This window comes from Lacerta agilis, chromosome 1 (assembly GCF_009819535.1).
Source record: "Lacerta agilis isolate rLacAgi1 chromosome 1, rLacAgi1.pri, whole genome shotgun sequence".
NCBI classification, from domain to species: Eukaryota; Metazoa; Chordata; class Lepidosauria; order Squamata; family Lacertidae; genus Lacerta; species Lacerta agilis.
In genome coordinates, this window is record NC_046312.1 from 102,236,438 (window position 1) to 102,263,652 (window position 27,215).

The 27,215-nt window shown below is 40.1% G+C and overlaps 1 protein-coding gene and 1 long non-coding RNA gene across 4 annotated transcripts in view; one reads left to right on the forward strand and one right to left on the reverse strand.

Annotated features, from left to right (window-relative positions):
* The window catches only part of KCNJ3 (potassium inwardly rectifying channel subfamily J member 3), a 102,851-nt gene extending 83,808 nt beyond the window's left edge, over positions 1–19,043 (forward strand). For 2 of the 3 annotated variants that reach the window (XM_033165155.1, XM_033165148.1), the window contains exon 4: positions 17,545–19,043. In XM_033165155.1, coding sequence (XP_033021046.1) covers positions 17,545–18,131 — 587 coding nt within the window. In that variant the 3' untranslated portion in view covers positions 18,132–19,043. The remainder of the gene's footprint in view (positions 1–17,544) is intronic. The other variant, XM_033165171.1, reaches the window with a different exon arrangement.
* On the reverse strand, positions 15,359–22,260 carry LOC117055572. The gene is made up of 4 exons (XR_004427653.1): positions 22,181–22,260; positions 17,926–17,982; positions 17,516–17,688; positions 15,359–15,470 (listed from the first exon to the last, which is right to left on the reverse strand). It is a non-coding gene; the product is annotated as an uncharacterized LOC117055572 (long non-coding RNA).
* Between the last annotated feature and the right edge of the window lie 4,955 nt (positions 22,261–27,215).

Here is a 27,215-nt window from a genome sequence, read left to right on the forward strand (position 1 = left end):
TACAGATTGCACGTGTAGTCAAACCCCCGCCCTGCCCCAGCCTTCCTTTCTTTTTTTGGGCCAAATAGTCAGACCACATTCCATGCCCCCTGAGCATGTCCATTCCTTATTGGGCTGTTCTGGGGGAGGTTTTTTGTGGGGAATAGGAGTTGAGTGGACACACTAGCGCCCAGTTCCAACTCCCTTCAAATCTTGGGATTTCTTTATTAATTTCTATAGACAGCTCTAATTCCTGTCACTGGGGAGCACACTTCTAATAGAGTTGGAAGGGATCATAAGGCTCATCTAGTCCAACTCTCTGTAATGCTGGAATCTTTTGCTCAATGTGGGGCTCAACAACCATGAGCTTAAAAGTGTCATGCTCTGAGTTGGACTGCTTCCCCCACATTACACACACACACACACACACACACACCTCTGCAAGCCAGAGGTTGCCCTGCTGGGCTTTGTGTCTTGGTAGTCTCAGAGTGCATAGAATGTTGGAGTGGAACACAAATACACCAATCTTGATTGAGTTAGTTGTGCTCATTGCACTGTTTCACCGAGAGTGGAGGAGTGTAGGTTGGCTGAAGAGGTACTTTGGAAGGCTCCATGTTAGCAATGTGAAGGATTTGAAGCCTGGACCCAGGGGTGGTTTACTAATCTAGGGCAGGCTTAGAGACTGCCAAGAGGCAAGCAAGAATGATCCTGGGAAAGCCTGCAGTTGGCTCATCTGAGCTTGCTTCCGGATAACACCCTTTCTCTGCAATTTTGTTGGTATATTAGTGATTAGATCAGGGGTGAGAACTTTTTCAGCCAAAGGCCCAGTGGTATATTTATAGCATCTGCCACCCCAGGGCAAAAAAGTTTTGCCCTCCCCAAAATATAATAATAATAATAATAATAATAATAATAATAATAATAATAATAATAATTTGTACATATGAGTACAGGGCACTGCAATCATATAACTTAAATACCTGGTAGTAAGCTCCCTTTAGCTTTGTGGGGTTTTACTCCTGAGTAAATGCATATAGGATTATGCACCAAATGCATGAATTATAACCCCACCATGCCAGCAAATGGGAAAAAGTGTAGGACACACACGCAATGGTGCAGTGGACAAAATAGCCGTTCTTAGCAAGAAGTACTCTTGCGGCAAGGTTTTGCAGCAAGGGGGAGTGATAGACAAGTGGCAAGGAGAGCAGCAGAGGTGTGCAAGCAAAAGGAGGGGGTTTGCTTGTTGGATGCAGAATGAACTGAAAGCAATCAGTGTTCTGAGTGCGACCCCCTCCCACCTCTTCTGCCTTTGCCTGCATGCTTTCTTACTCACTGTCTCCATGAGAGAGGCTGTTCTGGAGCTGGCCTCCCAGGCTTATTACCTTTGTGTGTCCTTATGATTGCTGTAGCTCTGATGATTATAAAGACTTTGCAAGTCTTCAAGTGTTCTTTCCTCCAAAGGGAAGCTGGTCCTGTAGGCTCCTCTATAGAGCAAACCAAAACTGAAGCAAAATGATTGATTTCTTTATAGGAATGAAGAAAGGCATCGAGTTATGGGGAAATGGTTTTTTAACATTTAACTTCCACCTGCGGTTGTGTAATAAACTACAGACGCACAGATAATGGCAGAGTGCTGAAAGCACCTGTCTTCCAAGTAAAGATAGCATTACTGTCTGAAAATGGCAAACAGTTGTTCCCTAATGGCAGCAGTTAATTTAATATTTGAATTGCATTCAGTGTTAATACAATTCGGTGAGCATCCTAAGTATGAGATCATGACAGGAGACATTTTCATCTCCTATCTTGTGAGAGGTCTCAAGTACATCTCGTTGAAGTAATATTTTGCTGAGCACCAGCGTAGCATAACACAGTTGTCGCAACTCAAGAACTGTAACTTTCCAATCTCGGCGTACAAAAAAATATTACAAGGGAGTTAGAAGTAGGGCCGAGCTCAAAGGGGCCATTTTTCACAAAACGTATTCAGCAACATCAAAAAACCGCACCCTCCCTCGGGCAGCTTTTCAGGAATTGCGTTGGAAAGTGAGCAAAAGCATTCACCCGTGCATAATGAGAACAATTGGATTGGCTGAGCTCACCCATGTAATCAATGTAGGAAGAACTGCCCTCACTCTTAATTCACTTCACTTGTCCACAGTGAAATAGCACCATGACATCATCCCATTCATTCATTTGGCTGGGATCACAGTGGGGGAGGGAGAAGATGAAGTCATTTGAAGGGGGAAATTTTGCCTTTGGAACTGCAGAGAGGGGAGACAGTGACAGTGGATACCAGCAAATAAGTGGTTAGAAAACCTGGCAAACCTTCAGCGAAGCCCTAGTTAGAACATTGCATTACAGATTATACTATTTAGCATATAAAATGAACGCTGCAGTAACGTAAGTCACTGTTTGAATTTATTACCTAAGAGAAGCTTTAACTGAACCTTCTCAATCCGTAAAGATATATTGCTAATAGGTTTATCTAACACTAACTTTGGCCTTTTAAGCTTTCACAAAGTTCCCTTTGGAGATTTGGAGCTAAGTTTGAAAACAGTAATATACTTGAGGAGAGCAAAATCAAATAATAATAATAATAATAATAATAATAATTTATTTATACCCCACCCATCTGGCTGGGTTTCCACAGCTACTCTGGGCAGAATTTTAAAAACATGATAAAACATCAAACATGAAAAACTTACCCTAAACAGGGTTGCCTTCAGATGTCTTCTAAAAGTTAGATAGTTGTTTATTTCCTTGACATCTGATAGGTGGGCATTCCACAGGAAGGGCGCCACAACTGAGAAGGCCCTCTGCCTGGTTCCCTGTAACCTCACTTCTCACAGTGAGGAAACCCCCAGAAGGCTTTCCTTTTTCATTTTGCCTGATATGCAGAACACATTCACCAAACTATGGCGTACCAGGATGTATTCACAAATAGTTGCAAATGAGGTGCTTACAGCCACTTTGCTCTTCCCCAGTAATTTTTTACTCCAGCACTCCGCTGAGCTAAACCAAGTATTGGAGTGGAGCAAGAGGAGCCCACATATTTGCATGGTCCTGATAAACCATAGTTTGACTTGCCATGTTGTACAACCGCACCATTAGTGTTGATTATTTATGTTATTGGGCCATGGTTCCCGAGATTTGAACTCAGTATTTGTTTCTTTGTTTCATTTAACTTCTTTAAAGGCAAAAGCCTCTCCGACAGGCTAGGAAGCACAGCTCCTGCTACATACTGTGGTATTGTGTGATCACCCCTCTCTTTTTTTCTAATTATTTATGTATATTTTTGACTTTGTAACATCGTGATCATTACTAACAAACCAAAAAGCACAGTAGCATGCACACGAAAGCTCATACCAAGAACAAACTTAGTTGGTCTCTAAGGTGCTACTGGAAGGAATTTTTTTATTTTATTTTGTTTTGACTATGGCAGACCAACACGGCTACCTACCTGTAACTAGTAGCAGGATATTACAACATACCAAATAACAAAGCAAATAAACAAATAAATAATAAGGAAAGGAAATGGTGGCACACAAATGTAAATGAAGACATGCATATTTCCTGAGCTGGCATGGGTGGTGAATGTTGAGCATCCAGTTCTGAAGCATAGGAAATAAAATCCCACCAGGTTACATAAAAGCATTCTGGATCCTCCACCCCACCCCCACCCCTGAAAACACACGGTTTATATGTGATTCCCCCCCCCCCCATAAGAGCCAAAGTCACAAGTTCTTATACCATAAAAATGTATTTTTTTTCCAAGGTTTTCCATTGCTGGACTATGGAAATCCTATCCACAGCCAGCATCCATGTTTAAAAGTTTTCATGGCAACAAGCTTTTTTGTTGTCAATCCACATACACAGTAATGATAGCTGGGGGGGGGGGGGAGATGAACAAGTGATTTAATCGTTTTAGATATTTATTTATATTTGTTGTTGTTGTTGTTCAGTCGTTCAGTCGTGTCCGACTCTTCGTGACCCCATGGACCAGAGCACGCCAGGCACGCCTATCCTTCACTGCCTCCCGCAGTTTGGCCAAACTCATGTTAATTTATTTATATACTGGGGACCAAAATAATGTAACATTAGTTTCAGAGATAGCACGAGAGGGAAAATGGCTGCCCGCGTGATGATGTGAAGGAAGTCATATTTTTATCCACACAGCCCTGAGCTTTTGGTACATTTGGCTATGAAAATAAAAATGATTATCACCCTCAAAAGGAAGTGCTTATCAGCTAGTGGTGTAATGGCTCAGTACTAAAGGGTATTTAAAGGTGAAAAGAGACTTCTCTGTAAGAAGCCATAGCTTGTTTAGACAGCCTGTGGAAATTTGCATTTTCACAGCTCTTGTAACACTTACAGACAGATAAGTAAAGCCAACAGGAGGATTAGCTGTCCAGAATCAAGCCAAGATGCTTTTTACTATATCTAACAGGAATAAAGAATTAATACCACAATAAATGAAACACGTATTCATTACAGTTATATCTCTCCTAGGGCACCCAACCAGTGCTTTTGCCCAACGAAAAACCCAAGAAATTGTCACTGTCCATTTGTCTACAGGATGTGTACAGTCGTACCTCGGGTTACGTACGCTCCGGGTTGCGTACTTTTCAGGTTACGAACTCCGCTAACCCAGAAGTGCAACCTGACACACGCACGATTTGTGCATGCGCAGAGCGTTTTTGGTGGTTTTTCAGGCTTTTTCGGTCTGCACATGCGCAGAACGAATTGTTCCGGTTATGTCCTTTTCGGGTTACGTACTGTAACCTGGAACGAATTAAGTACGTAACCCGGGGTACCACTGTAATAAGTTGAGGAACAGAAAGATTTTCTCCTGCTTTTGTGCTCCTGTTTCTTTTGAGTTAAAAAGCAAAGGTATTTGCCTCATAGCAAATACTAAATCATTCTCGAAAGTGGAGAAGCAGTGCAAGCCTAATTCCTGATTATTAAGCATTCTCTCTCTTTGTCGACTTTTCACTATCGTATCGCAGAAAGGATTTGTAAAGTCCAACAGGAGTTCGTCTTATTACTTATCTACTTTATATTAGCAACCACCATCATGCCAACATTTATGTTTTTGTTTTTAATCCTGAAAGCATACGCCTTGAAAATCATAAAATTCTAATTTTTAAAAGTTTTCCATAAGCCTTCACAGACTCAGAATTCTTGTGTAACCATGGGTGATATCCAATGTTAGATACTCAGAACGCACCCATTGAAATCAATGGACTTATGGAACCTTGCTCAATTGAGTTCAGTAGGTTTGCTCTGAGTCTGACATAGTTTGGATAACACCCTGTGTGCATTTCAGTATTCAATTATGAAAAAGAAATATTCAAATATATTTCTCCCACTTCTAATTAGTAAGAAAATATGTTTCCATTGCATCTCTTAACTGTTTAGGGGTGTTTTAATGTTTGAAGTTTTATTCTGTTTTTAGTCCTCTGTTGGGAGCTGCCTAGAGTGGCTGGGGAAACCCAGCCAGGTGGGCGGGGTATAATAATAATAATAATTATTATTATTATTATTATTATTATTATTATTATTATTATTTGCTGTTTTCTCATAGAACTGTGTAAATGGATTCCATGTTTGACATACTATGTCAAATATGTATGTTCAAAATTCTCTAGGGACTTTTAATTATGGGATCAACCCAAATACATTTTAGAGCTGTAGCATAGAAGTCAGTATCCAACAACGACCATAATCTTTGCTTGTAAATATGACATCAGTCAGAAAATACTGTAAAGAGCTAGCTACCATAATAGTGTATATCTCCCCTCCTCACTTGGCACCATGGATTTCCCTACAGTGTCATGTTAGTATCTCGAGATTTTCAAGATTTTATTGCCTTATAATGGTTCACAAGTGGGACCTACAGGAAAGCATGACAAAGTGGAATGTTTCAGTTCAGGATTCCAGCCTGTCAGCCATAGACTCTTCCTACGATTTTATTCTATTTAACAAAATTTGTAAACCACTTAACTGTGTATAAAAGTTTGAAACAGTTTACAAGAGTATAAAATATACATTAAGATTGTCAGTTTAAAAAAAATGTTAAAAACAAGGCTATAAAAAGCAAGATGAATAAAAAGCACATTCTCCCTTGCTTTCCAATCCAGCCTTCTACCAGTCAGCCAACATTCAGTGGCCATATTGAACATGCTCAGACATAACTGGAAATAGAACGTAATATACTTTGGCATCCCAATGTACAAAGTTATATATAGCTGTCATTTTGCACAGGATGACAAGTGCTGACATAACAGAAACAGCATGTGGTATAAGGCAACTGTGGCATCTGCCTGTCCTTTTGGGCTATGCACCAGTTTTACTACAAGTAGAAAGGGAAGTTGTTGCATGTGTGCTCTTTCTCTTTGCCCAGCAAACGTTCCTTAAAATAACATTTTCTGAAAGGGTTTTTCATGATTTTCAAACAATACTGTCTGGAATTTGAAAGTTGGCCCCAGCTAGTGATGGGTAAGCTGCTCAGTTCTCCTTGAAATTTGCTCTTTTTTCAGTTCAATAAATTGAAGCAGGGGGGGCATTGAAAATTGCAACTCCCTTCTTTTGTAGCAGCAAAGGACACTTGAAGCATGCATTCAGGATGCAGTCTGTAAGGACTGCCCAGCCAGTCCACTGCCATTTCCCCATCACCACCAAGAGTGAAATTGGTTGGGAGCAGGAGACAACAGGTTGGTTGAATGAACCCATTGTGAGTCAGAGCCAAACATCACATTTTCAGACTGCCCTAATTATAAACTGCTGACCTTAGTAGTTCAAACCACCAATGCATGCTGCAAAGATGGGACTCATTTCTCTTCCTATTCAGGGGTTGGTATGAATGAATCAACATGGGAAAGCCTCAGTTCCTTTAGCTTAAAGTACCTGTAATAACACAACAGCAACAACAATCTGATACCGCAGTCACCAGCATTTTACTGCCACTGGGCACGTTTGGAATTTTTTGCAAAAGTGCTGCAAGTACCACTCTCAAAATGGCTGCCATGGGGACATAACACGTCACAAAATGTTGCTGTGGGAGATGGCATTTCACAGAATGGCTGCCATGGAAGCGTAACGTAACACCAAATGGCAGCTCATTTCTGACAATACACAGGAATCATGTCATGTGTTTCCATGTGAAAAGGGATCATGTTCATGCTTCGTTTTACTAGAATTGAGAAATAAGCCTGTGGACAATAAACATTATGAATTTCATTCTAGTCCACTTGGTGTTAGTCGAAAGCAGAATGGCAGAATCTAAACTGTTTCTGCATACTCAGAGAAACCCAGCATGTTCAGAAAGTGTAGGTATTTGTAATGTGGGGAGTATTTGGGGTAGCAAACCAGCATACACTAATTAGGTAATGTGACATAAAAGCTGGCTTGAAATAGTTGTGCAATTCAGCCTTTCTGAGGCATTCTCGTGCTCCTGGGATTAAAATGCTGCATTTCTTCATTAGCTAAGATGAAAGCTTAAATAGTCTCCTATTTTAACTGAGTCTAAAGCAATTACATTTGTGTTTTAGCTTTGTGTATAGTCATAGACCTTCTGCTCTGAAGCCAAAAGTTCTACCTCATTGAATGCAATAATTTGTATTTAATCATTTATATGTTGGCAATTTGGATGCCCTTTTCAGTAGGAAAAATGCTTGTCAACGATAAAACAAGAGACAGAAAAAGAATAACTGCTAGGGTCCTCATGTAAAAAATGGTAATCTAGAAACAAAAAGTGAAAGCTAAAATGCCATACTATTTATGAATGTAACAAAGTATTTGTCAGTATTCTAGGTCATATTTTCGTTTCAGTTGTGATTAGTGTGTTGTAGTGGTTAGAGTGTTGGACTATGATCTGGGAGACCCCTGTTCAAATCCTGGCTGAGCCACATGCTACAAAGAGGATCCTTAACAAAATATTACAACTTTGGTTTCATAAGGAAGAGTGACATAGATATAAATACAAAAAATAATAATATTAAACTAAAATAATTTTTTTACTGTGTTTCTCCAGACTCTTTAACAGGCATGTTCCTGTTAATGCCTCCAGCAAGTCTGAAAAAGCCAGCAGGGGTAGCCAACATGGTGCTCCCCAGCTGTTCTTCAGTTATAGTTCCCATCCACATCAGGAGGACCCCATGTTGATTATCTCTGATATAAAGAGTAAAAGAAGTATGGAAAATAGGAAAAGGAATAGCTGTTGCTTTCCCCTTTTCTTCTTCTGAAACATCCCTATAAAGGTTTTTTAAAAAACAGTAAAGACCCCTGCTCTCGGGCTTGCCAATCAGAAACATCCATATATATTGCAGGGAAAAGGGAGAGGTGGTTTTTTTTTTTAACCTTAGAGTATGCACCCCTCCAACCCTAATCTCCTTTTAAGAATATTTACTATAAGCCAATTCCATTTCTCTCCCTGTCTCTCTTTTCTTTTTCCTCAACCAACAACCTAACACCTATTTAAACATAGATACCGCTATACAGAAAATGGTTTGTGCAGTTGTCTTCTCATACGCTTTTAAAACTCAGTCTGAATTGCTAGTGCATATGTCAGCATGCGGAAAAGCACATAAAATTAAGATAACTCTCATAAGGCGGTGCATCGGATGATTGTTAATGTAAACATATAGCTTGCAACAAAACTTGTCTTCCTTAGTGCAATTAGAATGTGTTCGGGGATAGACATTATTAGTATATAGACTCTGTTAAATCTTAATAGGGCCATTAACTTAATGAAAGCAAGAAAAAGTGTCTGTCACCATAACTTTGTAATGAACCAATTCTTTTCTTCCTTGTTAAAAAGAATCTACAGAAAATGAAAGAAAATACAAAAAGGAGATGAACATTAATCATCTGGTTTAGTTCCCTAATACAGTAAAGAAAGCCTGTACTTAAGACAATGGCATGGTAGATTAGAGAGAATATATTGTTATTCTGTACAACAGACCCTTACAAATGTTGAGTAGCATAATGTCATTATAATCACTATAATAGTTATTATTAGCTTTTGAAAAGAACATTTTGTCAAAGACAAAGTCCAATAAAAAGTATAATTCCAAATGAGAAAAGGTGACATCTGGCACACTAGTGAAATCATTTTGGCTTTGAGAAGCATATCTGTAGCCCAAATCAAGGTGACAGAGAATGACATCAGTTGTATGAACAGAAAATGTTCAGACAGTGCTAGGTAGCAGAGGTGCAAGTGACCAGCAGTTAAGGCAAAATTGGATTGATGCTAGATGCTAAAGGTCATGTGCGATTACCACCAAAAACAATAACCCTGCAGCTCCTCCTGATAACCAACTCCCATCTTGCTGCAGCATTCTGGACTATCTGAAGTTTCTAAACACTTTTCAAAGGCAGCCCCACACAGAGTGCATTGCAGTAACACAATCGAGATGTGAGTTGGACATGACAACCACCCGCTAAATACACCCACGAGAACAGACCTTTCTGTTGTGGTTCCCCATTTGTGGAATGCTCTCACCAGAGAGTCTCTCCTGGCACCATCACCTTTAGGTGCCAGGCAAAAACTTTCCTCTATAACCAGGCCTTGGGCCTTGTGGCCTTTTAGAAGTGGGCAGGGTGTTTTTAATGTACTGTACTGGGGTGGTTTCCTTCCCTTGGTTTTAATGTATCCGGGGTTGGTTGTAAGTCACTTCGGGTTGCCTTGAGCAAGATAAAGCAACTAACAAGTTTTAGTAGTATAATACATGAATTACTTTCATAGAATTCTGTTTGCAATATCTTACATCTGAGCTGTTGTGTGTTGGGGTGCTGTGCCTCAAAACTTTCCTCCAAATGAACTCTGACTATTCCCATTTCCCCGCTTTTTCCACTGGTGACTTAAAGTATTTGAATATTACTGCATGTTGTATTGTGGTATACTTTTATATGCCTTGCATGCTCTGGTCCATGGGGTCACGAAGAGTCGGACACAACAACAAAACAAACAACAATTGTGGTATACTGGGGTGAGGAGTATATATGTTTTATCTGCTGGTTGTGTGGTGCATTTGAAACCATGGTTACTCAGACGTCAGCAACATGGAGCTCATTAGGCCTTACTCCATTGTGCACTATTCTTTAAAGCTGACTTGGTTTCACTGTTGCTTTTAGCTCAGCGCTTCATTTTGAACACTCCGCTGTTGGGGCCAGAATAGTGGCTTACCTGAAAAAAAAAATCATAAACAAATGTGCAGGTCTTAATACGGTTTACTTGAGACCATATACTTCCCTTCATACAAATAACTGTTCCCGAATAACTTGATTGAATAGTGTCACCTTCTCATTTCAGAGACATGAATCATGCTAGAATTTCCTGTATTATTTAAATATGTATGACTTCCTGAATGGTTTAAATAGTTATGAATATCCCATACCATTTTTGGCACCTTCTTTCAGACATCCGGATTGTGAAAAGACCATGTCGGGAGCTCTGTGTGCGTTGCAGGGGTTTAGGACAAACTCAGAAATTGTTTTTAAACGAGGCTGTTTACACAGTGATGTTCCTGTATACCTTTTATCACAATTTTATGAGAATAGCATGTGCTATTATTATCACTTTGCTTTGTAAAATGTATTTGCAAAACTAAATTTGTCTAGCTTATAAAGCAATAAAACTGAAGTTAGATGAATAGCGTTAGCTGGTTGCCCAAATAGAGTAAACATATTTATTACAGTAAACAGAAAAAGGGATAATTAAAAGCAATAAAACACTGAAGGGATATGAGAAAAGTTTAAGGCAGCAATATATTTAAAAGCCTACAGAAAAAAATTCTAAAATGTTTTAAAAGGACGTTTTCCATATCTTTGATTCACCTATCTGAGACGCAGTCCCCATAAAACTGGTGTTTTTTCCCATACAGTATTTTTTTTTAAAGGAAGTATTTGTGAAATGTTATTTGCTACTTGTTAACACTGCGATTTCAGAAATTCAGAATGTGGATACAGTCTACATAGCTAAATTGGTTACAAGTTGATTACAGGTTCCGGTGGATTGAGTGGTTGAGACTAATAGTGGGTCTTACAGTCAAGGCGGCAGTTTCTGCTTGTGCTATGGAGGGAAGTGAAGGACAGGTGGGGCTTGTCAACCTGGGAAGGTAGCCCATCTGGGAGAAGGAATACTCTCCCTTGCCGGGAGAAGTAAAGGCTTATGAGTCAACCCTACACAAATCCAGAGTGTAGTCTCTAAGACGGTTGGATTGCATCTTGTACGCTGCTTCCAGCAACAGCTGCAACAAATGCACCTTTTTGCCACTAATAGGCAATCTTACGTTGATCCTAGTAATTATGCATTACTGTCCATAGCTTTCCATAGTAACAGATATGCAGATGTTTCAGGGAGACTAGCTAAAAGTTTAAATCCATACCAAGCAGGCATTCTTTGCTGCATAGACCCATTGCATAGAATTTAAAACTACAGTCGTACCTTGGGTTACGTTTTTTCGGGTTACGTACTCCCATAACCTGGAAGTGTTTTTCATCGTGCGCGCGGTCCGCGCATGCGCAGAAGTGTTCTGTGCGGTCTGTGCATACGCAAAATGCGAAATCGCCGTTCGGGTTACGAACGGCACCCCGGAACCAATTAAGTACGTAACCCGAGTTACCACTGTATTACTGAAATTGCATATACTTGATAAGAACTCTGTTAACCCAAGGAGAGCATTTTTGGTTATTGTCTTAGAACTTACTCGAAAGAAAGGTTCTTGGAAACGATTGGGATTACTTTCAGATAATTTATTTAGACAGCAATCTGCACTGCTGGGGCTCGTGGTGTTCGGATTCTGCCTCTGCTGGGCTCCACTGTGCTTCCATTATATAAGCCCCAACATACTCCTTTGGTCCAGGATGACAAAGTATAGCATTCCTAAAAGCTGAGAAGCTAGAGCATCACTGGGGAACTTTTAAGTCTGAAGGCTGCATTCCCTTGTGACAAAACTTCCAAATGCCGCATACCAATGTCGCTGAGGGGCAAAAGTGGACAGATTAATGGATGTGGCTCTTACTTACCTTTGTATAGTAGCCATGCAAAGGTCAGAGGCTTCTACACATTTTCACATCTCTCCATCTAGGCAAGCATTACCACAGTTCAACGACACATTCCAACCAGGCATTCATGGATAGTGTGGAACATAGCTGTGAGGTATGTAGTCTCTGGGGAGAGGTTCCCCATCACTGGGCTAGAGTTTGGACCTTGTACTCCTCATATATACTCAATTACCCTAACTTGTGCTTCCATATACTTGTACATTTCTAAAACACTTCTAATTTCATGACTTTCTTGCAAAGCCAGCTACTAATATTAAGGTTCACATAATATTAAGCCAGTATTTCCAGGGAAGGTCTTCTTAACAACTGCATACAACTCGTAGAATCTCTTCCACCCTTCGTTTATTATGGCCTATTGAACATGAAGCATAGAAGACCCCAGGTTCCAGGTCTGTGATGCTAAGAAGGATGATAAATGGGCATGGTGTCTCTCAACACCCGATTCTCGCTAAGACCTCTTGTGAACTGAAGTTTAGTCAAGGGAAAACCTCTAGCAAAACCTGTGTAAATGTTTGCTGTGCCTTTCCAGGAGCTGGAATCAAATCCAATTGCCCCTAAAAGGCAACACGGTGTACCAAGGGAGCTGCCGGTTTATTTTGTGGTCTGCTTCAGTTTGCAGGGTTGCAGCATTTAAATTGGAAAGTATTATCAGACAATCCTAATGCACATATATAAATAATAATGCTCATTCCCTTTCCCAAACAAGTTGAGCCCTGCTGTCACATCAAATTTGTCACCGAGTAGTAATACTAAGGACAAAATCATGTTATATAATAACAACTTGATAGTGCAGCAAAAGCCTTTGTGAAGAGCCATCATTTCCCTTTCACAGCAAAATACAAAAACTGCTCCAAGGACACTCTTTTGTGGTGGGAGGGGAAAGCTTCACCAAGAAATGCAATTATACATAGCCTTTCATACTACCTTCTCTAAGTTAACTGAAGCTCCAGATATCGTGCAAAAATGCATTAATGAAAGCTTAGACCGTAAAAAACAGTGCATTCCTTAGTCATGACAGTACACTCAAGTTTGAAGACAAACACTTAATTGTTGCCTAAAGCAGTGTGACATAAATGTCATTTCCCCCACTCCCAATAAGGTGTAACGAATCAGAATGCCTTGGAATGATTAGTTTAATAGGTTGTTGATTTAAATAGAGCTCTAATTCTAGCCTTAACACATTTTTCTAGTCAGCCCCTTTTACTGGTGAGTGGATCATTTAATACTTTATGCCACTTCCAGCTGCCTGCTGTGGGTGGGTCTTCTCCCTGAAAATTGTTTTCTCGGAGGCTGTAACATAGCTCTTTGTGATATTCTGAAGCAAAAAGATTTCCACATCCAGGGTTTACTCTAAAAGTGTATCATACACACCTGATTTAAATAAACAAAGGGTTTTTTGTAAGTGGAAAAAATGCATGGAATTAGTGTTTTAGATGACTGGGTTTTTTGCTTGAGATAGAAGGAACTAGCAGTGAATAAGCCCCTTTGTGTGTCAAAGTTTGATTTCGTTTTTCTCATATTCACTACCTACTTTCTATTTGGAGTGTTTTGCATTTTGTCGTGACTAATTTCTAAGGAAATCAATGTCAAAAGGTAAGAAGTGGAGATTATATATATCCACACCACCTCCTTTCTTTCCTGTAACTTCACTTTCCTTAAATATCTTCTCTGGAAATCTTGAAATGTACTTTCTCTTTCACAGTTTGTTTGGGCATCTGTTTAAGGGCATTATCCATCCTTAATAAGTAGCTCAACATAGATTAGGGAATTACTTTAGGATTGTTTGGGGGAATGCTGTAGAATCAGCATGAATCATTCAGTACCTAGTTTTTTTTTTTGCTCTAAAATGCCTTTTTTGCAGCTATATTTTTTTATTTGCTGATCGTTATTTCTCATTTTCCTTCTGTGCTGCTTTTAGCCCATCTATAGCATGCATGCATGAAAAGCACCACAGGACCAATGGAGACACAATACATGGTGGTACAGCTCAGATGTAACACTAAGGTGAATGGTGGTGCAGGTACTCATAGCAGAAATTGTAGCTGCTTCACTCCTTTCCCATCCCTGCTGCTTTCGTGCTACCTAGGGCTAAGTTATGGCTTGGTATGGTGTTATATCCAAACCTGGAGTTGTGGTTTATTTGGAGCAAGATAAATCACAAGCCCAGCTTCAAATCTAATGCTAAGCCAATCTATGGCTTTGCTCTGGATATTAGGAGGACCAAGGGAGGAGCTAAGTGGCCACAATTTCTGCTTTGAGTAGCCTCATACTCACTTACGCCATGGTTTGGCTTAGCATTACATGCAAACTGGATTACAGTCAATAGCTTTTGCTTCTTGCCATACTAAAGTGAAAAAATCACATTGATGGCAGTACATCTTAAAGCATTTTGGGGGAAAGTGTAATGCAACTTTATTACCCCCCCCCCCAGAAAAAAAGAAAGGGAAATGATCTACTAATTGGGGATGCAATTTGGAATCAGTTTTTCCCCTATTCTCTTTTCTCTCTTTTTCTTTTTGTTCGAGGAGGGGAGGGTAATTATGTTCAAGTTCTTCTCAGATTTTACTCGATTGATGACCACAGTCATACAGAATAAGCAGCAAACTAAACACTGAGACATCTCAGTTCTACCCTTGTTTGGCATTAGCCAAAAAACAGAAGTAAGGTGAATTTATACTTGGCCTCACAGGAATATTGTGGCCTTGGTTGGTTTTATTTCTAATAACTGCTTGTATTTTGCTTGCGGTGATGAAACCCATGGAATGTTTGTGAGCTGAACTGTTCAACTTAGTCCAGGCATTCAGTGTTAAACTTTCTAGGAAGCAAACCTATCAGAAACTTCACAGAGGAGACATGGAAATGGAGATAGGTAGGTGCTTTGAGCATAGCTGAAATCACTTAAGGTATGGGCAAGCAATCTGTGACTGGCCTAGGTATGGGATGAATTGTGATAATGCCTCTTGGTTTCCTGCATATGCACCTCTGACTTTTGCAGGGCGGGAAATATAGAAAGCTAAGAGTCACAACCATTTTGCCACCCAGTTTTTGCCTCTGGCCTGCACACCACTGCCTTGTGGCCCTTGTGGTCAAAAAATGTTCCCCAGCCCTAACATCAGAAGGAGCTCGGTGGTAAGAGGGGACTGAAATAGGTGTCTGGTGAAGTGACAAGCAAGCTTAAAAAAAAAAAGTGAGGCAAAGAGGACTGAAAACAGCCTAGGAAGAAACAGGACTGTGCACTGTAGGCATGAAGGAATTGGGCAGGCAAAAGGGAGCATTGGCAAGCTGGGGACTCTGGGCCAGGTTGTTAGGGTTACTCATCTGAACAGGGCTGGTGTTCTATTGCATAGAAAAGGGATTTTTGTCAGTAGTTGCTTCCAAAGTCACTGCAGCATTGTGACTGGATAACCTGAAGGGGAGACGACAGCAATCTGTTGAGGGGAGAGATCGCAGTTCTACTTTTACATACTCATGAAATTAACTAGCTAGTTCCTTGGCTGCAGGCGCCAAATCATTACGCACCCAGAGCCTCAGGATTTTGGTAATTGCAGGGGGTTGCACATGCCCTAACACCCCGCCACAAACAAATCCATTACTGAAACGGTTAAGTAGGATCACCAACTACTTGAATGACTTAGGAATTATTTGTTATTCCTTAGGGACAGATAGTATGTGGTTTCCTTCTTTTATGAACAGCATCAATGAAATTGCCTTCTGACTTTTAATCCACTCCAGCTTTATCTCACTGTTTTCTTACATCTAAACTGCAAGCTTGTACCTAATATCTAACGATGCAGTGTTCATTTTCCACTCATTCATTTTATAGCAAACCTTTAGTAATGAGATTTCTAGCTGAATGCAGATCTAGAGAGGCTGGAGCTGATGGTTCTCTTGTTGGCATAATAGCCCAAATCCAATGTAGCTATAACTAATGAACAGCAGCAAATAAAGGACCTGGCTTGGCAAGACTACTTAGAGTAATTGCTCTGTGTCTAAAATTAATTTCTACCCAACCTGTTGTGCTTTGTGGTTCTTTTATGCGATAATTTCATAAACAAAATTTAAGAGTGGGCGAAAAACTGGGCTGTGATATAATTTATATCCATTTGGAAAATAATTACAAAAAAACCCCACTTGCATATAATTGCATGCATGTATCTTTCCTCCCCAATGATGGGTTGTCTTAGGTGAACAGTAGGTCTTCCCCAGCAGTCATTTTCTAACATTTTCTTTACCAAGCTTGCATACGAAGTCATTTGAGCAGCTCTTGTGCCAGCCTAGTTGTGCTTCCAAAATGTCCCATGGTTGGCTACTGTCAGGGAGGATGCTGCCCGTGGCAGCTTTCACCTGCCCCTCATTTGGGTGGGTGCATTGGAGCACTCATCAATAGCAGGGATTTAGCCTACAAGGTAGAAAGGAAATTCCCTTTCGTATCAATGCTATATTAGTGTTGTTGCTTATTTACCGTGTATATGGTTAGCCACACAGATGACCAGTTTGCCACAGTCAATACAATATCCTTTGGGCAAAGTGTTACATAAATAAGAATCTAATCTAATCCTTCATGTGATTCCTAGCCATAAGGATAAATCAAGGGCCTAATAAGAAGGATGTTCCTAATGAAATGTTTTCCATGTGTTACAGTAAACCACCCAGTCGTGAAATTTGATAGCATTGGAACCAGTGTTCAAAACTCCCATTGTTCTAGGCGCATTTTGCAACAGGGAATTTCATTAGCGTGAGCAGTTTCTGAGCTCTGGGCCACAGTACTGTGCCTAAGATTTCAGATTAAAACTGCAGGGTGGAAGGAAAGGAGGACCTTTTTCTGCCTTTCCACTTCCAGATACTGTCTGAAGACTAGAAGAGAAACCCTCTTAAGAATATTAGGGGGGTGGGCAAGGGAAGGACTAGACCATGTGAAAAATGAACATAATATTTTAGCTGCAGTTCATTCATTTTCAGCTTTGTATTCTAATAAAAAAGTACAGTACCCTTAGATATTCTGTTGTTGCACCCATAATCTAGGTTTAAGGTGCCATTTAGCTCCTAGTTTTCATATCTCTGTCTCTACTGCTGATTGGAATTCTAACCAATATATGCCTCTCCTCTCCTCTCCTTTCAATATATGACTTCGTTGTTTTTGATAAATTTTCAATTATAGTTAACAGTAATTCTGATTTCAGCACATTACTGCATGAACTGAGTCTCCAAGAAGTACAATGCCATATGCCAGCTGTGCATTAATAATATATTCTTATTGTGATTAATATTTATGCTTTTCTTCGGGGGGGGGGCAGCAGTTGAGAAGGTCTGCACCATGCCTTGGATCCCCATGACAAGCTGCTCTGTTATGTTATAAGTGGAAGCTAGTTTCATGTGGTGTTTCTAATATGTGAATCATTGCCATGTTCCACTGTCATAAATAGACCTAGTGGATTAAATATGAACTATACCATTTTATTTTCAAGTTACTGACCAAGCTCTTGTTTGCCTTTGAACTTGTAGGGATGACTTGTCAGGCCAGAACATCCTACACAGAAGATGAAGTTCTTTGGGGCCATCGTTTCTTCCCTGTTATTTCCTTAGAGGAAGGATTCTTCAAAGTAGACTATTCCCAGTTCCATGCAACGTTTGAAGTCCCTACAGCACCTTACAGTGTGAAAGAACAGGAAGAAATGCTCCTTATGTCCTCCCCATTAATAGCACCAGCTGTAAGTAACAGTAAAGAAAGGAATAATTCTGTAGAATGTCTAGACGGCATAGATGACATTGGTACAAAGCTACCGTCAAAACTGCAGAAAATGACTGGAAGGGATGACTTTCCTAAAAAACTGCTGAGGATGAGTTCTACCACTTCAGAAAAAGCCTACAGCATGGGGGACCTACCTTTGAAACTCCAGCGAATAAGTTCTGTCCCCGGCAACTCAGAAGAGAAACTGGTATCTAAAACCACAAAAATGTTGTCGGATCCTATGAGCCAGTCTATGGCAGACTTGCCACCGAAACTTCAAAGATTATCTGGAGGAGGAGGTAGAATGGAAGGAAACCTCCCCCCAAAACTGAGGAAAATGAATTCTGATCGGTTTACATAACATGAACAGACATATTAGGTATTATTTGAAGTTTGAATCGCCATTCAATCCAATTGAGCAGGAAAGCAAACACATTGAAAATTGCATTTGATGACTGGTTTTCCTTAAGAGTTACATGCACTCTGGGACAACTGTATTCCCCCAAATTAAGGACTCTTGTTGAATTCTACAATAAAATACATGAACTTCAGTATAGGACCATATGAAAGCTAACAAGCTAATATTAATCGGCATGTAGTACACCACAAGCATGCAATAATAGTGTGCAAATTTTGCATATAGTTTTATGGCATGGTTCTTACTATATTTATACTGTATATTATTGGGGGGGTGTAAATGGGGTGTTATTCTCCTATATTTCTTAAGCGTTAAGTAGTAGATAAAACATCCAAGTGGGTTACTAACAGGGCAGGTTATACATTTGTTTATAATGGGCACAATCCAGCCAAAGTTAAACATTTTAGGTGTGATCCATCTGCCCATTGCAGCCTTCCCAGCCTCTCAGCAAGTGGAGAGGTCATCTGCTGCCAAGCCTCCATCCCTCTCTATCCCCCACCCCCTGTAAGTGGAGAACTATGCAGAAGTGCACATAAAGGACACTTTGGAGCAGTCTCATTCTTAAAATTTAAGTAAGAGCTTAGATGGCTTCTATTTCCATCAATGGAAATTATAAATGTTTCATGTTGGCTGAATTGTGCCCAGTACCTTTTTATTCTCCTGATGTAAACTGTGATGTTTTGTTCAGACAGTTACAGTGCATGATTCTTTGTTAGATTCAGACTATCAGTATTAGGAATAATGAACACCAATACTTTTAGACTTAATCTCCTAACTTTATTGTTTACTTTTAACAGTTTCCTCCACTTCTTTGGGAGGGAGAGCTACAGAGATCCCTGAACCTGTGCTTTATATATTTTTATTTTTTTAAAAAAAGTGCAATGGGCTTAATGTGTGCAAAATAAGGACAGATTTCCATTTTAGACACAGTGCATAAAAATCCAAAGAATGTAAGAGTGATAGGTGCTTAGAATCATAGAATTGTAGAGTTGGAAGGGGCCATGAGGGTCATCTATTCCAACCCCCTGCAATGCAGGAATCTTTCATCCAATGTGGGGCTCGAACCCACAACCCTGAGAGATTAAGAGTCTCATCCTCTCCTGACAGCTTAAATAATATGAAATAAGCTCTAAGAATGAAGTAAAGTTCAAAAAGGAGATATTTTCTTGCTTCATCTTGCCTAAATCACCAATCCCCTACTGGGTGCCCCCCCATATGCTTTTGACTATATCTTCCACCATCCCTGACTATTTGGCCATGCTGCCCGGGGCTTATGGCAGTTGTAGTCCAAAATATATGGAGGGCACCAGTTTGGAGAAGGCTGCACTTAAGAAGATTCCCCCCCCCATAACTTGTTCTTCAGAGCCTTGTACAAGTTAGAATAAAGCTGGATTTAGACAACTGAGAGCCTCCCCAGTAACTGCTTAGAACCTTAATACATAGCATCAAAAATCCTGGGGGAAGTGTTTGACTCCAACAATGGTAGCCAGTGTAGTGTTCTCAAGATGTTGTTCGGCTACAACTTTCATCACCCCTGATCATTAGCCATGCTGGCCAGGATGGTGAAAGTTGTAGTCCAGGCACCCCCAACCTTCAGCCCATCATCCCTGACCACTGGTCCTGTTAGCTAGGGATGATGAGAGTTGGCATTATCACCATTTCAGTGCCACAAAGAGTAAGTACTTCACTGTCTATTGCAAGCCTCCTGGTCATCTGAATCTACCTGGAAGGGATTTTTTTTTTTTATGATGACTACTTCATTAAGGTGTGTAGCCTTTGTTAGTTTAGGGTGCTTTCTCACACTACCAACCTTGCCTTGTGAGGCAATAATTATCAGGTACATGAAAGCAGAGGAAGATAAATGGTGACTATGTACCGAGACTGCATCATCAAAAATATTGCAGCATTAGCATCTGTTCTATAATGACCCTTGGCCTCTCCCATTTGGTGCACAAATTTTTTTTTAAAAGCGCCTTTTTAGCCCAGTCCAGCTGACATTATCTGCTAGCAGAATAGGCAAGCTCAGGAGTAACGATCTGAAGTCATACAATGAGGAGCCATCAATGTTGCTGCACCAGCATTGATCCCTTGTGCTTGCCAGTGTAGCAGCCAAAATGCTGCTGGAAGTATCGGGAGAATGGTAACAAATTTTGCACATGACCTCTCTTGTAATAAATAGGCAAATAAGTCAGAAGTTCCTGGCAGGAGACAGAATTGCATAGGAAATTTCATTTTCCAGGGTTGGGATTGTGGATGAGTTGTTGAGATGGGGGTTCACCCTGGTGAAAAGCAGCATTGATTGGTGGACAGAAGCCAGGATGAAGACTTCTTGGGGGCCCAACAGATACTGTCACGATCTGCTGGGCTCTGTGGCATTTCAACAGAAATCCAACCATAATGGTGGTAGGGGAACCAATAGGAGGTGTTTTCTGCCAATTCCTGTTTAGGGGAAACTTGGCTATAAAAAGCACAAGCCTTTTGTTCTTTGCAGTCTTAGACAAGGCAAAATATAGCACTGAGCTCTTAGGGTTCTTTTTTTCCCTAGTTAACAAGAATCTTGCATGTTCAATTGTTTTGTGAAATTCATATAATTCTAAAGCATTAGTGTTCAATAATCGCCTGGAAGTCATAAGCTGAACCTCCCCCTGCACTGAGACAAGAGCCACAGTCCTAAGAATAGGATTGCTAATTGGAGTAATACAAGTAGCCCATAATATATAACCTACAATAATTCCGTTTACAGTGTGCTACACACATAAGACATCAGGGATCAAGGTGAACCATGCCAGAGGTGCCTGTAGGACCAGGAAAATGTTTAATAAAACCCAGCTGGCTTAATTATAGAAATTGTTCTACGTGCTATGGGGAAAGACAAATAAATGAGATTATCTGGCCAAGGGTAAAACTTTCCCAATAAGTCAAGCCCCAAGCATGCAAAGCAAGGGCAATATATTAAGTACCAAAACAAAAATGCTACTATTGATATAAATGCATAATCTTTAGCCAGTATTCAAAGAGACACACTAGGCTAGGTGATCCCAAGGGCCTGTGTCCAACTAGAAGTAAAGTTCACTGACACTGCCCTCTTATCAGTTGCAGATCCTGATCTTGAAATTGGTCTCAGTTTGCCAAAATATGAAGTGAGGGAATGCAACTAGAGAAACAGAAGTGCACACAGCTTTATTAGAAGTACAGTGCTAGCTGTGTAGCTATTCAGATCTAGATCTTACCCTGATATCATGGAGTAGATCTGAAAGAAAATGACAACAAATTCAGAACACAGCAAAGTTCCGTGATCTGTATACCAGTTGTTGAATGGCAAACATCTAGTTTGCTTTTAAATGGGACTTCTGTTTATAATGTTGAAAAATAAAGGAAATGTTAGATTTATATTTTTAATTTGTGTGTGTGTGTGCAAATAATATTAGGAGAATTAACCTGACCCCCCCCCCCCGGTTTGCTTTGAGCCCAAATGTGATAGTAGATGGAAATTGTCTTTTACATCCTGGAGAAAAGGTTTTGTACTGATTATCTGAACTGAGCAATTTTTATTTGTTTTAAGTACAGTACTACAAACAGAGGGCTAATTCCATGGATGAATGTGCATCACTTGATCTATCATCAGTTGATGAATTTCACCTGAACTTGTGAACATCCACAAACGAAACGTTCTGGCTCAGTTGCAGCAAACTACCGGTACTCACATAAGAGGGATTTCCTATTTCTCTCTCCCTTTGGCAGCCTCCCCATGCATCCAAGAAATACACTGCAGAAAGGATGTGATGTACATGGGATGCTGTGGTGGGAAGAGGGGATCAGCAGAAATTTGGACTCCCTCTTATGATTGCCCTATTGGACCCAAACTGAATCCTCCGTTTGCTCTGAGGCAGTATGAAAGATGCAGGATTGCTCTGAGGTGTCTGTTGCAGACACACCAGTCATTTCTAGCTCATGCCATCATCAAGTGTTCAACATGCATAAACGGGACTCACCATGAGTGACAATAAGATGACTGGTAGCAGTGCCATTTTGATGCATATCTTCTAGATCACCCTTATCTCGGTTCTTTCAGTTCTTTGTATAGTATGCAGCAGTTATTCTGTGGAACAAAACAGGGTTGATTAAAACCAATGAATACTAAATCTGTCCAAGTTTTGGATTCTGTGTGAAGCCATTTGTATTTAATTATCTGAAAATTGGTTGGTTGGGGTGGGGGTTTGTTTTGAGTGTTGGTGGGACAATAGAAAATTAAACTTATTTTATTCAAATGACATACATTTAGCTAAATATGAATCCATATATACACTAGCATCTCAAAAGGGCTCTGAACCATTTGGAAAAAAACAACAACCACCATGAATGAGTGACCAATTCATAGCTCTGTATTAATCAATGGCAAAAATAATAGCAGACCTACCAAAACCTGAAAATAGTCAATCATTTTGTAAACTATAAGCAGTGAAAAGGAGACTATGCTGCATTGCTTGTGGAGCCAAGGGGTGAAACCCAGATAACACAGGGAGATGTGTCTATCACGCTGTATTTGTACGAGCTTTGCATTTTCTTCCAACTTTGTTTACTAGTTTAAAATGTGTGAATTGAAATGCATGCTGTTCGACCTTTAGCTCAAACTGTCAATTCATTTCACTGTGTCTGTAATTCCATGTGAAGAAACACGGCAAAAAATAGAGAACCCGTCTTGTGACCAGAATTCCGCTGTGTGAATAACTTATACACTTATACTTAAACAGTTTTTCCCACACCCACCTTTTAAGAGCCTCTTCGGCAATATGTAATTTGATTTCTGTGGCGTACTGTACACATCTTAAAGAACTCTCATTGTTTCTTGAAGAAAAAACGCCACTTCTCTGTACTGTGCTACTTGCCTATCTCATTCTTAAATGTTATCTTTATCCATGCCTCATTATTGAAACTTTAATAATGAATGAATCTTCTACTATTTAATCATGTGTTAGGATCTGAGTTTGCATAGGAGTAAGAGGAGTTACTCATCTATGCAGTACAAGGCAATCTGTGCAGTGCAAAATAGCACACAGAAACAGGATTGTTCTTTAGTCACTTGTGAGGATGCACAATATCTCATGGTGTTCAAAAAAAGTTAACTTCAATTTATTCAAAGGACCTGAAATATTAAGCTAAAATAGTTTTTTCTCCTGCCAGAATTAAGATTGTTCAGCCAACCCTGCAGCATGCACTGTGTACTTAGATTAAAATATATTTGCTTTTAATCAATACGTCAAAGAATGGTTATTTTAAAAAATGGCAGTTTTTTTTTAAAGCAATTGCATATTTTTTCATTAGTAATCTTTTTTACTTAGTCAAGCAGCCACTCTAGTTTCATCATTCGCTTTTCTGCCCGGCCCTAGTGCTTATGCTACCAAGACAATTCTGTTTGACTGCACAGCAGGTCTGTGTTTTTGACTGCTGAATTTATGCTTGAATTATATTGTAAATTGTACATATTCAAATTAGAATCAAGTAATTGCATTTTCTGGCATGCACTCTATAACTGTATAAATGTACAACTTTATTTGGATAATATAAAAAAATTAACAAACTCTTGTACTCATTAATACTGCAAGCTCAGTTTTATCTAAAACTGTATTAAACTTTCAGAAAATTATTGGATTTAAACACCAGTGTTTGTCGAGTTTATCTAATTATGGACTTACTTTTTTAAAAAGCAAAAGAATGTTCAGTTTGTTTTAAAAGTTGCATAGAGACTTTGGAAATACCCTCAGAATTTGGCTTATACCATATTCTTAATAAATGAGGGGCTTACTTCCAAGTAAACATGTTACTGTCAGGCTATACTGCAAAGTATACCATGAAATACCCATTTGTTTACTATATCTGTGAGGTTTCTCCCTACCGCAAGGAAGGAATGTACAAGCTGTTCTGTGAGCATATGTTTCTTATCTGTCACTGATTGAGTCTTTTTCTATTAGTAATCAGCATTATAGTGACACCTGGTAGTGGAAAACAAGCATTACAACAAACAGAGGTAAAAATATTAAGACACTACAGTAGTTGAAAAGGCAATAGAGACCGTATCTGCCAATTCATTGAGGATACATACTAAATAATATTGAACCCTCACCTCATTACCTTTCTGTTCAAAATTTATGATCAGCAGCCATATTTCCTTATTATGTCCAAGTGTTTTACGTATATTTGGCAAATACAGGAAAAGAACTCTGCTTTAAATTGTGCTGAACTGCCGGGTTCTCAGCACATAACTTGTTGAGCAACTTTCCAAACTCATTGCCGGCTGATCTGTTGTGCAAGCAGCAATCATATTCATTTTGATGAAGGGAGTTGATCTATAATCAGGATTGGCCAAAGAGGCTATGACTAGAGGCTACTCAGAGACCGTTACAGTAATCTAGGCTGCAGCAACCTCAGATCATATTCAAGACATTTATATTTATTGCAAACCACTGAATTTCTATTAACTTCAAATGTTTCTAGAACCACCCTTGGCTCCTCTTCTGTGTTCTTTGGACAGCAGTTAGGTACCAAGTCCTGATCACATTGCTTCTATTTAACGGAAGTAGTGGTCAAAGAAGTAAACCTGCAGCTTATTTTATGCTTGTACCACTTGTTCATAGTCTGTCTTTATACTGATCTATATTGAACATCAGAAGCCAATCAGAAGACGCGCTTTGGTTTCCAAACGTTTTGGAAGTCGAACAGACTTCTGGAACGGATTCCGTTTGACTTCCAAGGTACGACTGCACATGCATCTTGTTCATTTGATAAATCTGTAACAAGACTGAATAGAGGAGCACACTAAAGAATTCTATTCCTTACTCCACTGTGCTTTCACAGCACACATAGCAAAATAAACATGCCAATTTATCATCTGCAAATGAAATTAAATGTGTCCTATAAAACACATTCGAGTCTTTTGAAAATACGAGTCCAGTGCCAAAGACCTGAATATATAAATAAATGTCCTCTACACTATGAAGGATAGCTATAAATAAAAGGAAAGTTTGTTTATCGTGAGCTTAATAAGTATAATGGATATTGGCTGTGCGAATACTTTGTTCAAACAGATACCATTTCACATTTGGATCTGATTCAGCCTCCTATGTATGAGGCAGGACCACCTGCCTGCCCAGCCTTTCTCCTCTCTCCCCCATGACCTGCTATATACCACAGTATGCCAGAACTTAGGCATGGGGCAACTGACAAAGATCATTCCCACAACGAAATACGTCTGTGCTCTTGATAAAAGAGTCGCCACATCAGATGTTGCCATTCTGTACCAAAATAGATGACCCCATGCAAGCGAAAAAGCCTTTAGGTAGTAGGTGTGTAATGAAGAGGCGCTCACTGCAGCCACATGGAATAGCACAACTGGAAACAGCTCCTATGCAAGGGGGTGCGAGAACGTAAGAGCCAAAGGTTTGTCTCACCCAGCATCCTGTTCCCAGAGGCTCATGGGGCCACAATAAGGACCGAAGCACAACAGCGCTCTCTCCAACTTCAATTCCCAGCAGCTAGGCATTCGGAGGCATGCTGCCTTCAACAGTGGAGCTAAGAATATAGCCATCATGGCTAGAAGCCACTGAAAGCTTTATCCTCCATGAATTTGTCCAGTCGTCTAAAAGCCATCGGTGAATGTCGCTACCTTTTGTGGGAGCAAGCTCCATGGCCGAACCATGTGCTAGTTGCTCTGTTCTGCATCTTCCAACATTCAGCTTCATTGAATGTCCCTGAGTTGTAGTATTACGAGAGTGGGAGAAAAGCGTTTCACTGTCCGCTTTCTCGGTGCCACACACAATTTTATACACCTCTTGCCATGTCTCATCTTAGTAGCCTTTTCTCTAAACTGCAAAGCTGTATCCTTGCCTTATCAGGGATTTGCTCCACCCCCTTGGTAATTTCCATTGCCCATTTCTGCACCTTTTCCAGCTTTACAACATAGCATATAGTGCTGTTTTTATTTATAAAGAAGTGCTGGAACTCACCATGAACGCCTCCCTTGTTCTCTTATAATGGCAATGGAGCCCACTTGAGAGGTGCTGGAACTGAGTTCCAGTGAGTTCTGCCTGCGGGGGGGGGGGAGCCCCCATATGTATGAAGTCTGAGCATTTGCACCAATGTAGTTGGTAAGAAAATATCAGAAAAGCCCTGGCAAAACTGAGACAAAGAATACAAGTGAAATCCTTGACAGGGGAGTTCCTCCATCTCCTTGATTCTTTTTGGTTGGGGGCAGAGGGAATCTGGGATGTATTTAGGGAGAGGAATGGTGGAGGGGGTGGAGGGCTGCTAGGCAGGAGGTACACTATAGCCTGCCCTGAACAGGATCCAGCAACTGAAGTAGTGGAGGACCTCCTTTGCATGCAAAAGGTTCTAGGTTCAATCCCCAGCATCTCCAGGTGGGGCTGACTCCATATAAGGCAGTTCCACATGTTCCTAATGGAGAGGCAGGTACAGAAATGTTTATAAAAACTTGCAGGAGAAGTTATTCTAGGCAACCCCCTCTGTTCTTCCCTTTCCCCACTCCCCATACCCTCTAAAGCTCATTCGAGGGAGTTAATTGACTCAAACTGAGCTTCCAGTGACTGGCAGATTATTTCTGTTTAATGTACCAGGAGTTACACTGCCATACTTCAAGGTTCCAGAATTTCTCCCCGCCACAAGTTGTGTCACTAGCAACTTCTGTTTACCACTTTAAGTCCTCAGATTTTGAACTTTGCATACCGGTAGTGTTTTAAAGTGGTATAACTCTCTCTCTCTCTCTCTCTCTCTCTCTCTCTGTGTGTGTGTGTGTGTGTGTGTGTGTGTGTGTGTGTAATAAATTGGTGGATCATGAACATCAGAATCCATTTCTTTTTCTCCTCTGATCAGTACAATTAATTATTTGCTTAGGCCAGTTTGGGCAATGCAAGATTTTAAAAGTATTAAGCTTGATTTTAACTGCTGGTTGAGAGCACATTTTCTTCTGTGAGTGCTCTCCCCTAAACACACTGTATTGAAACCTTTAATTGAAAG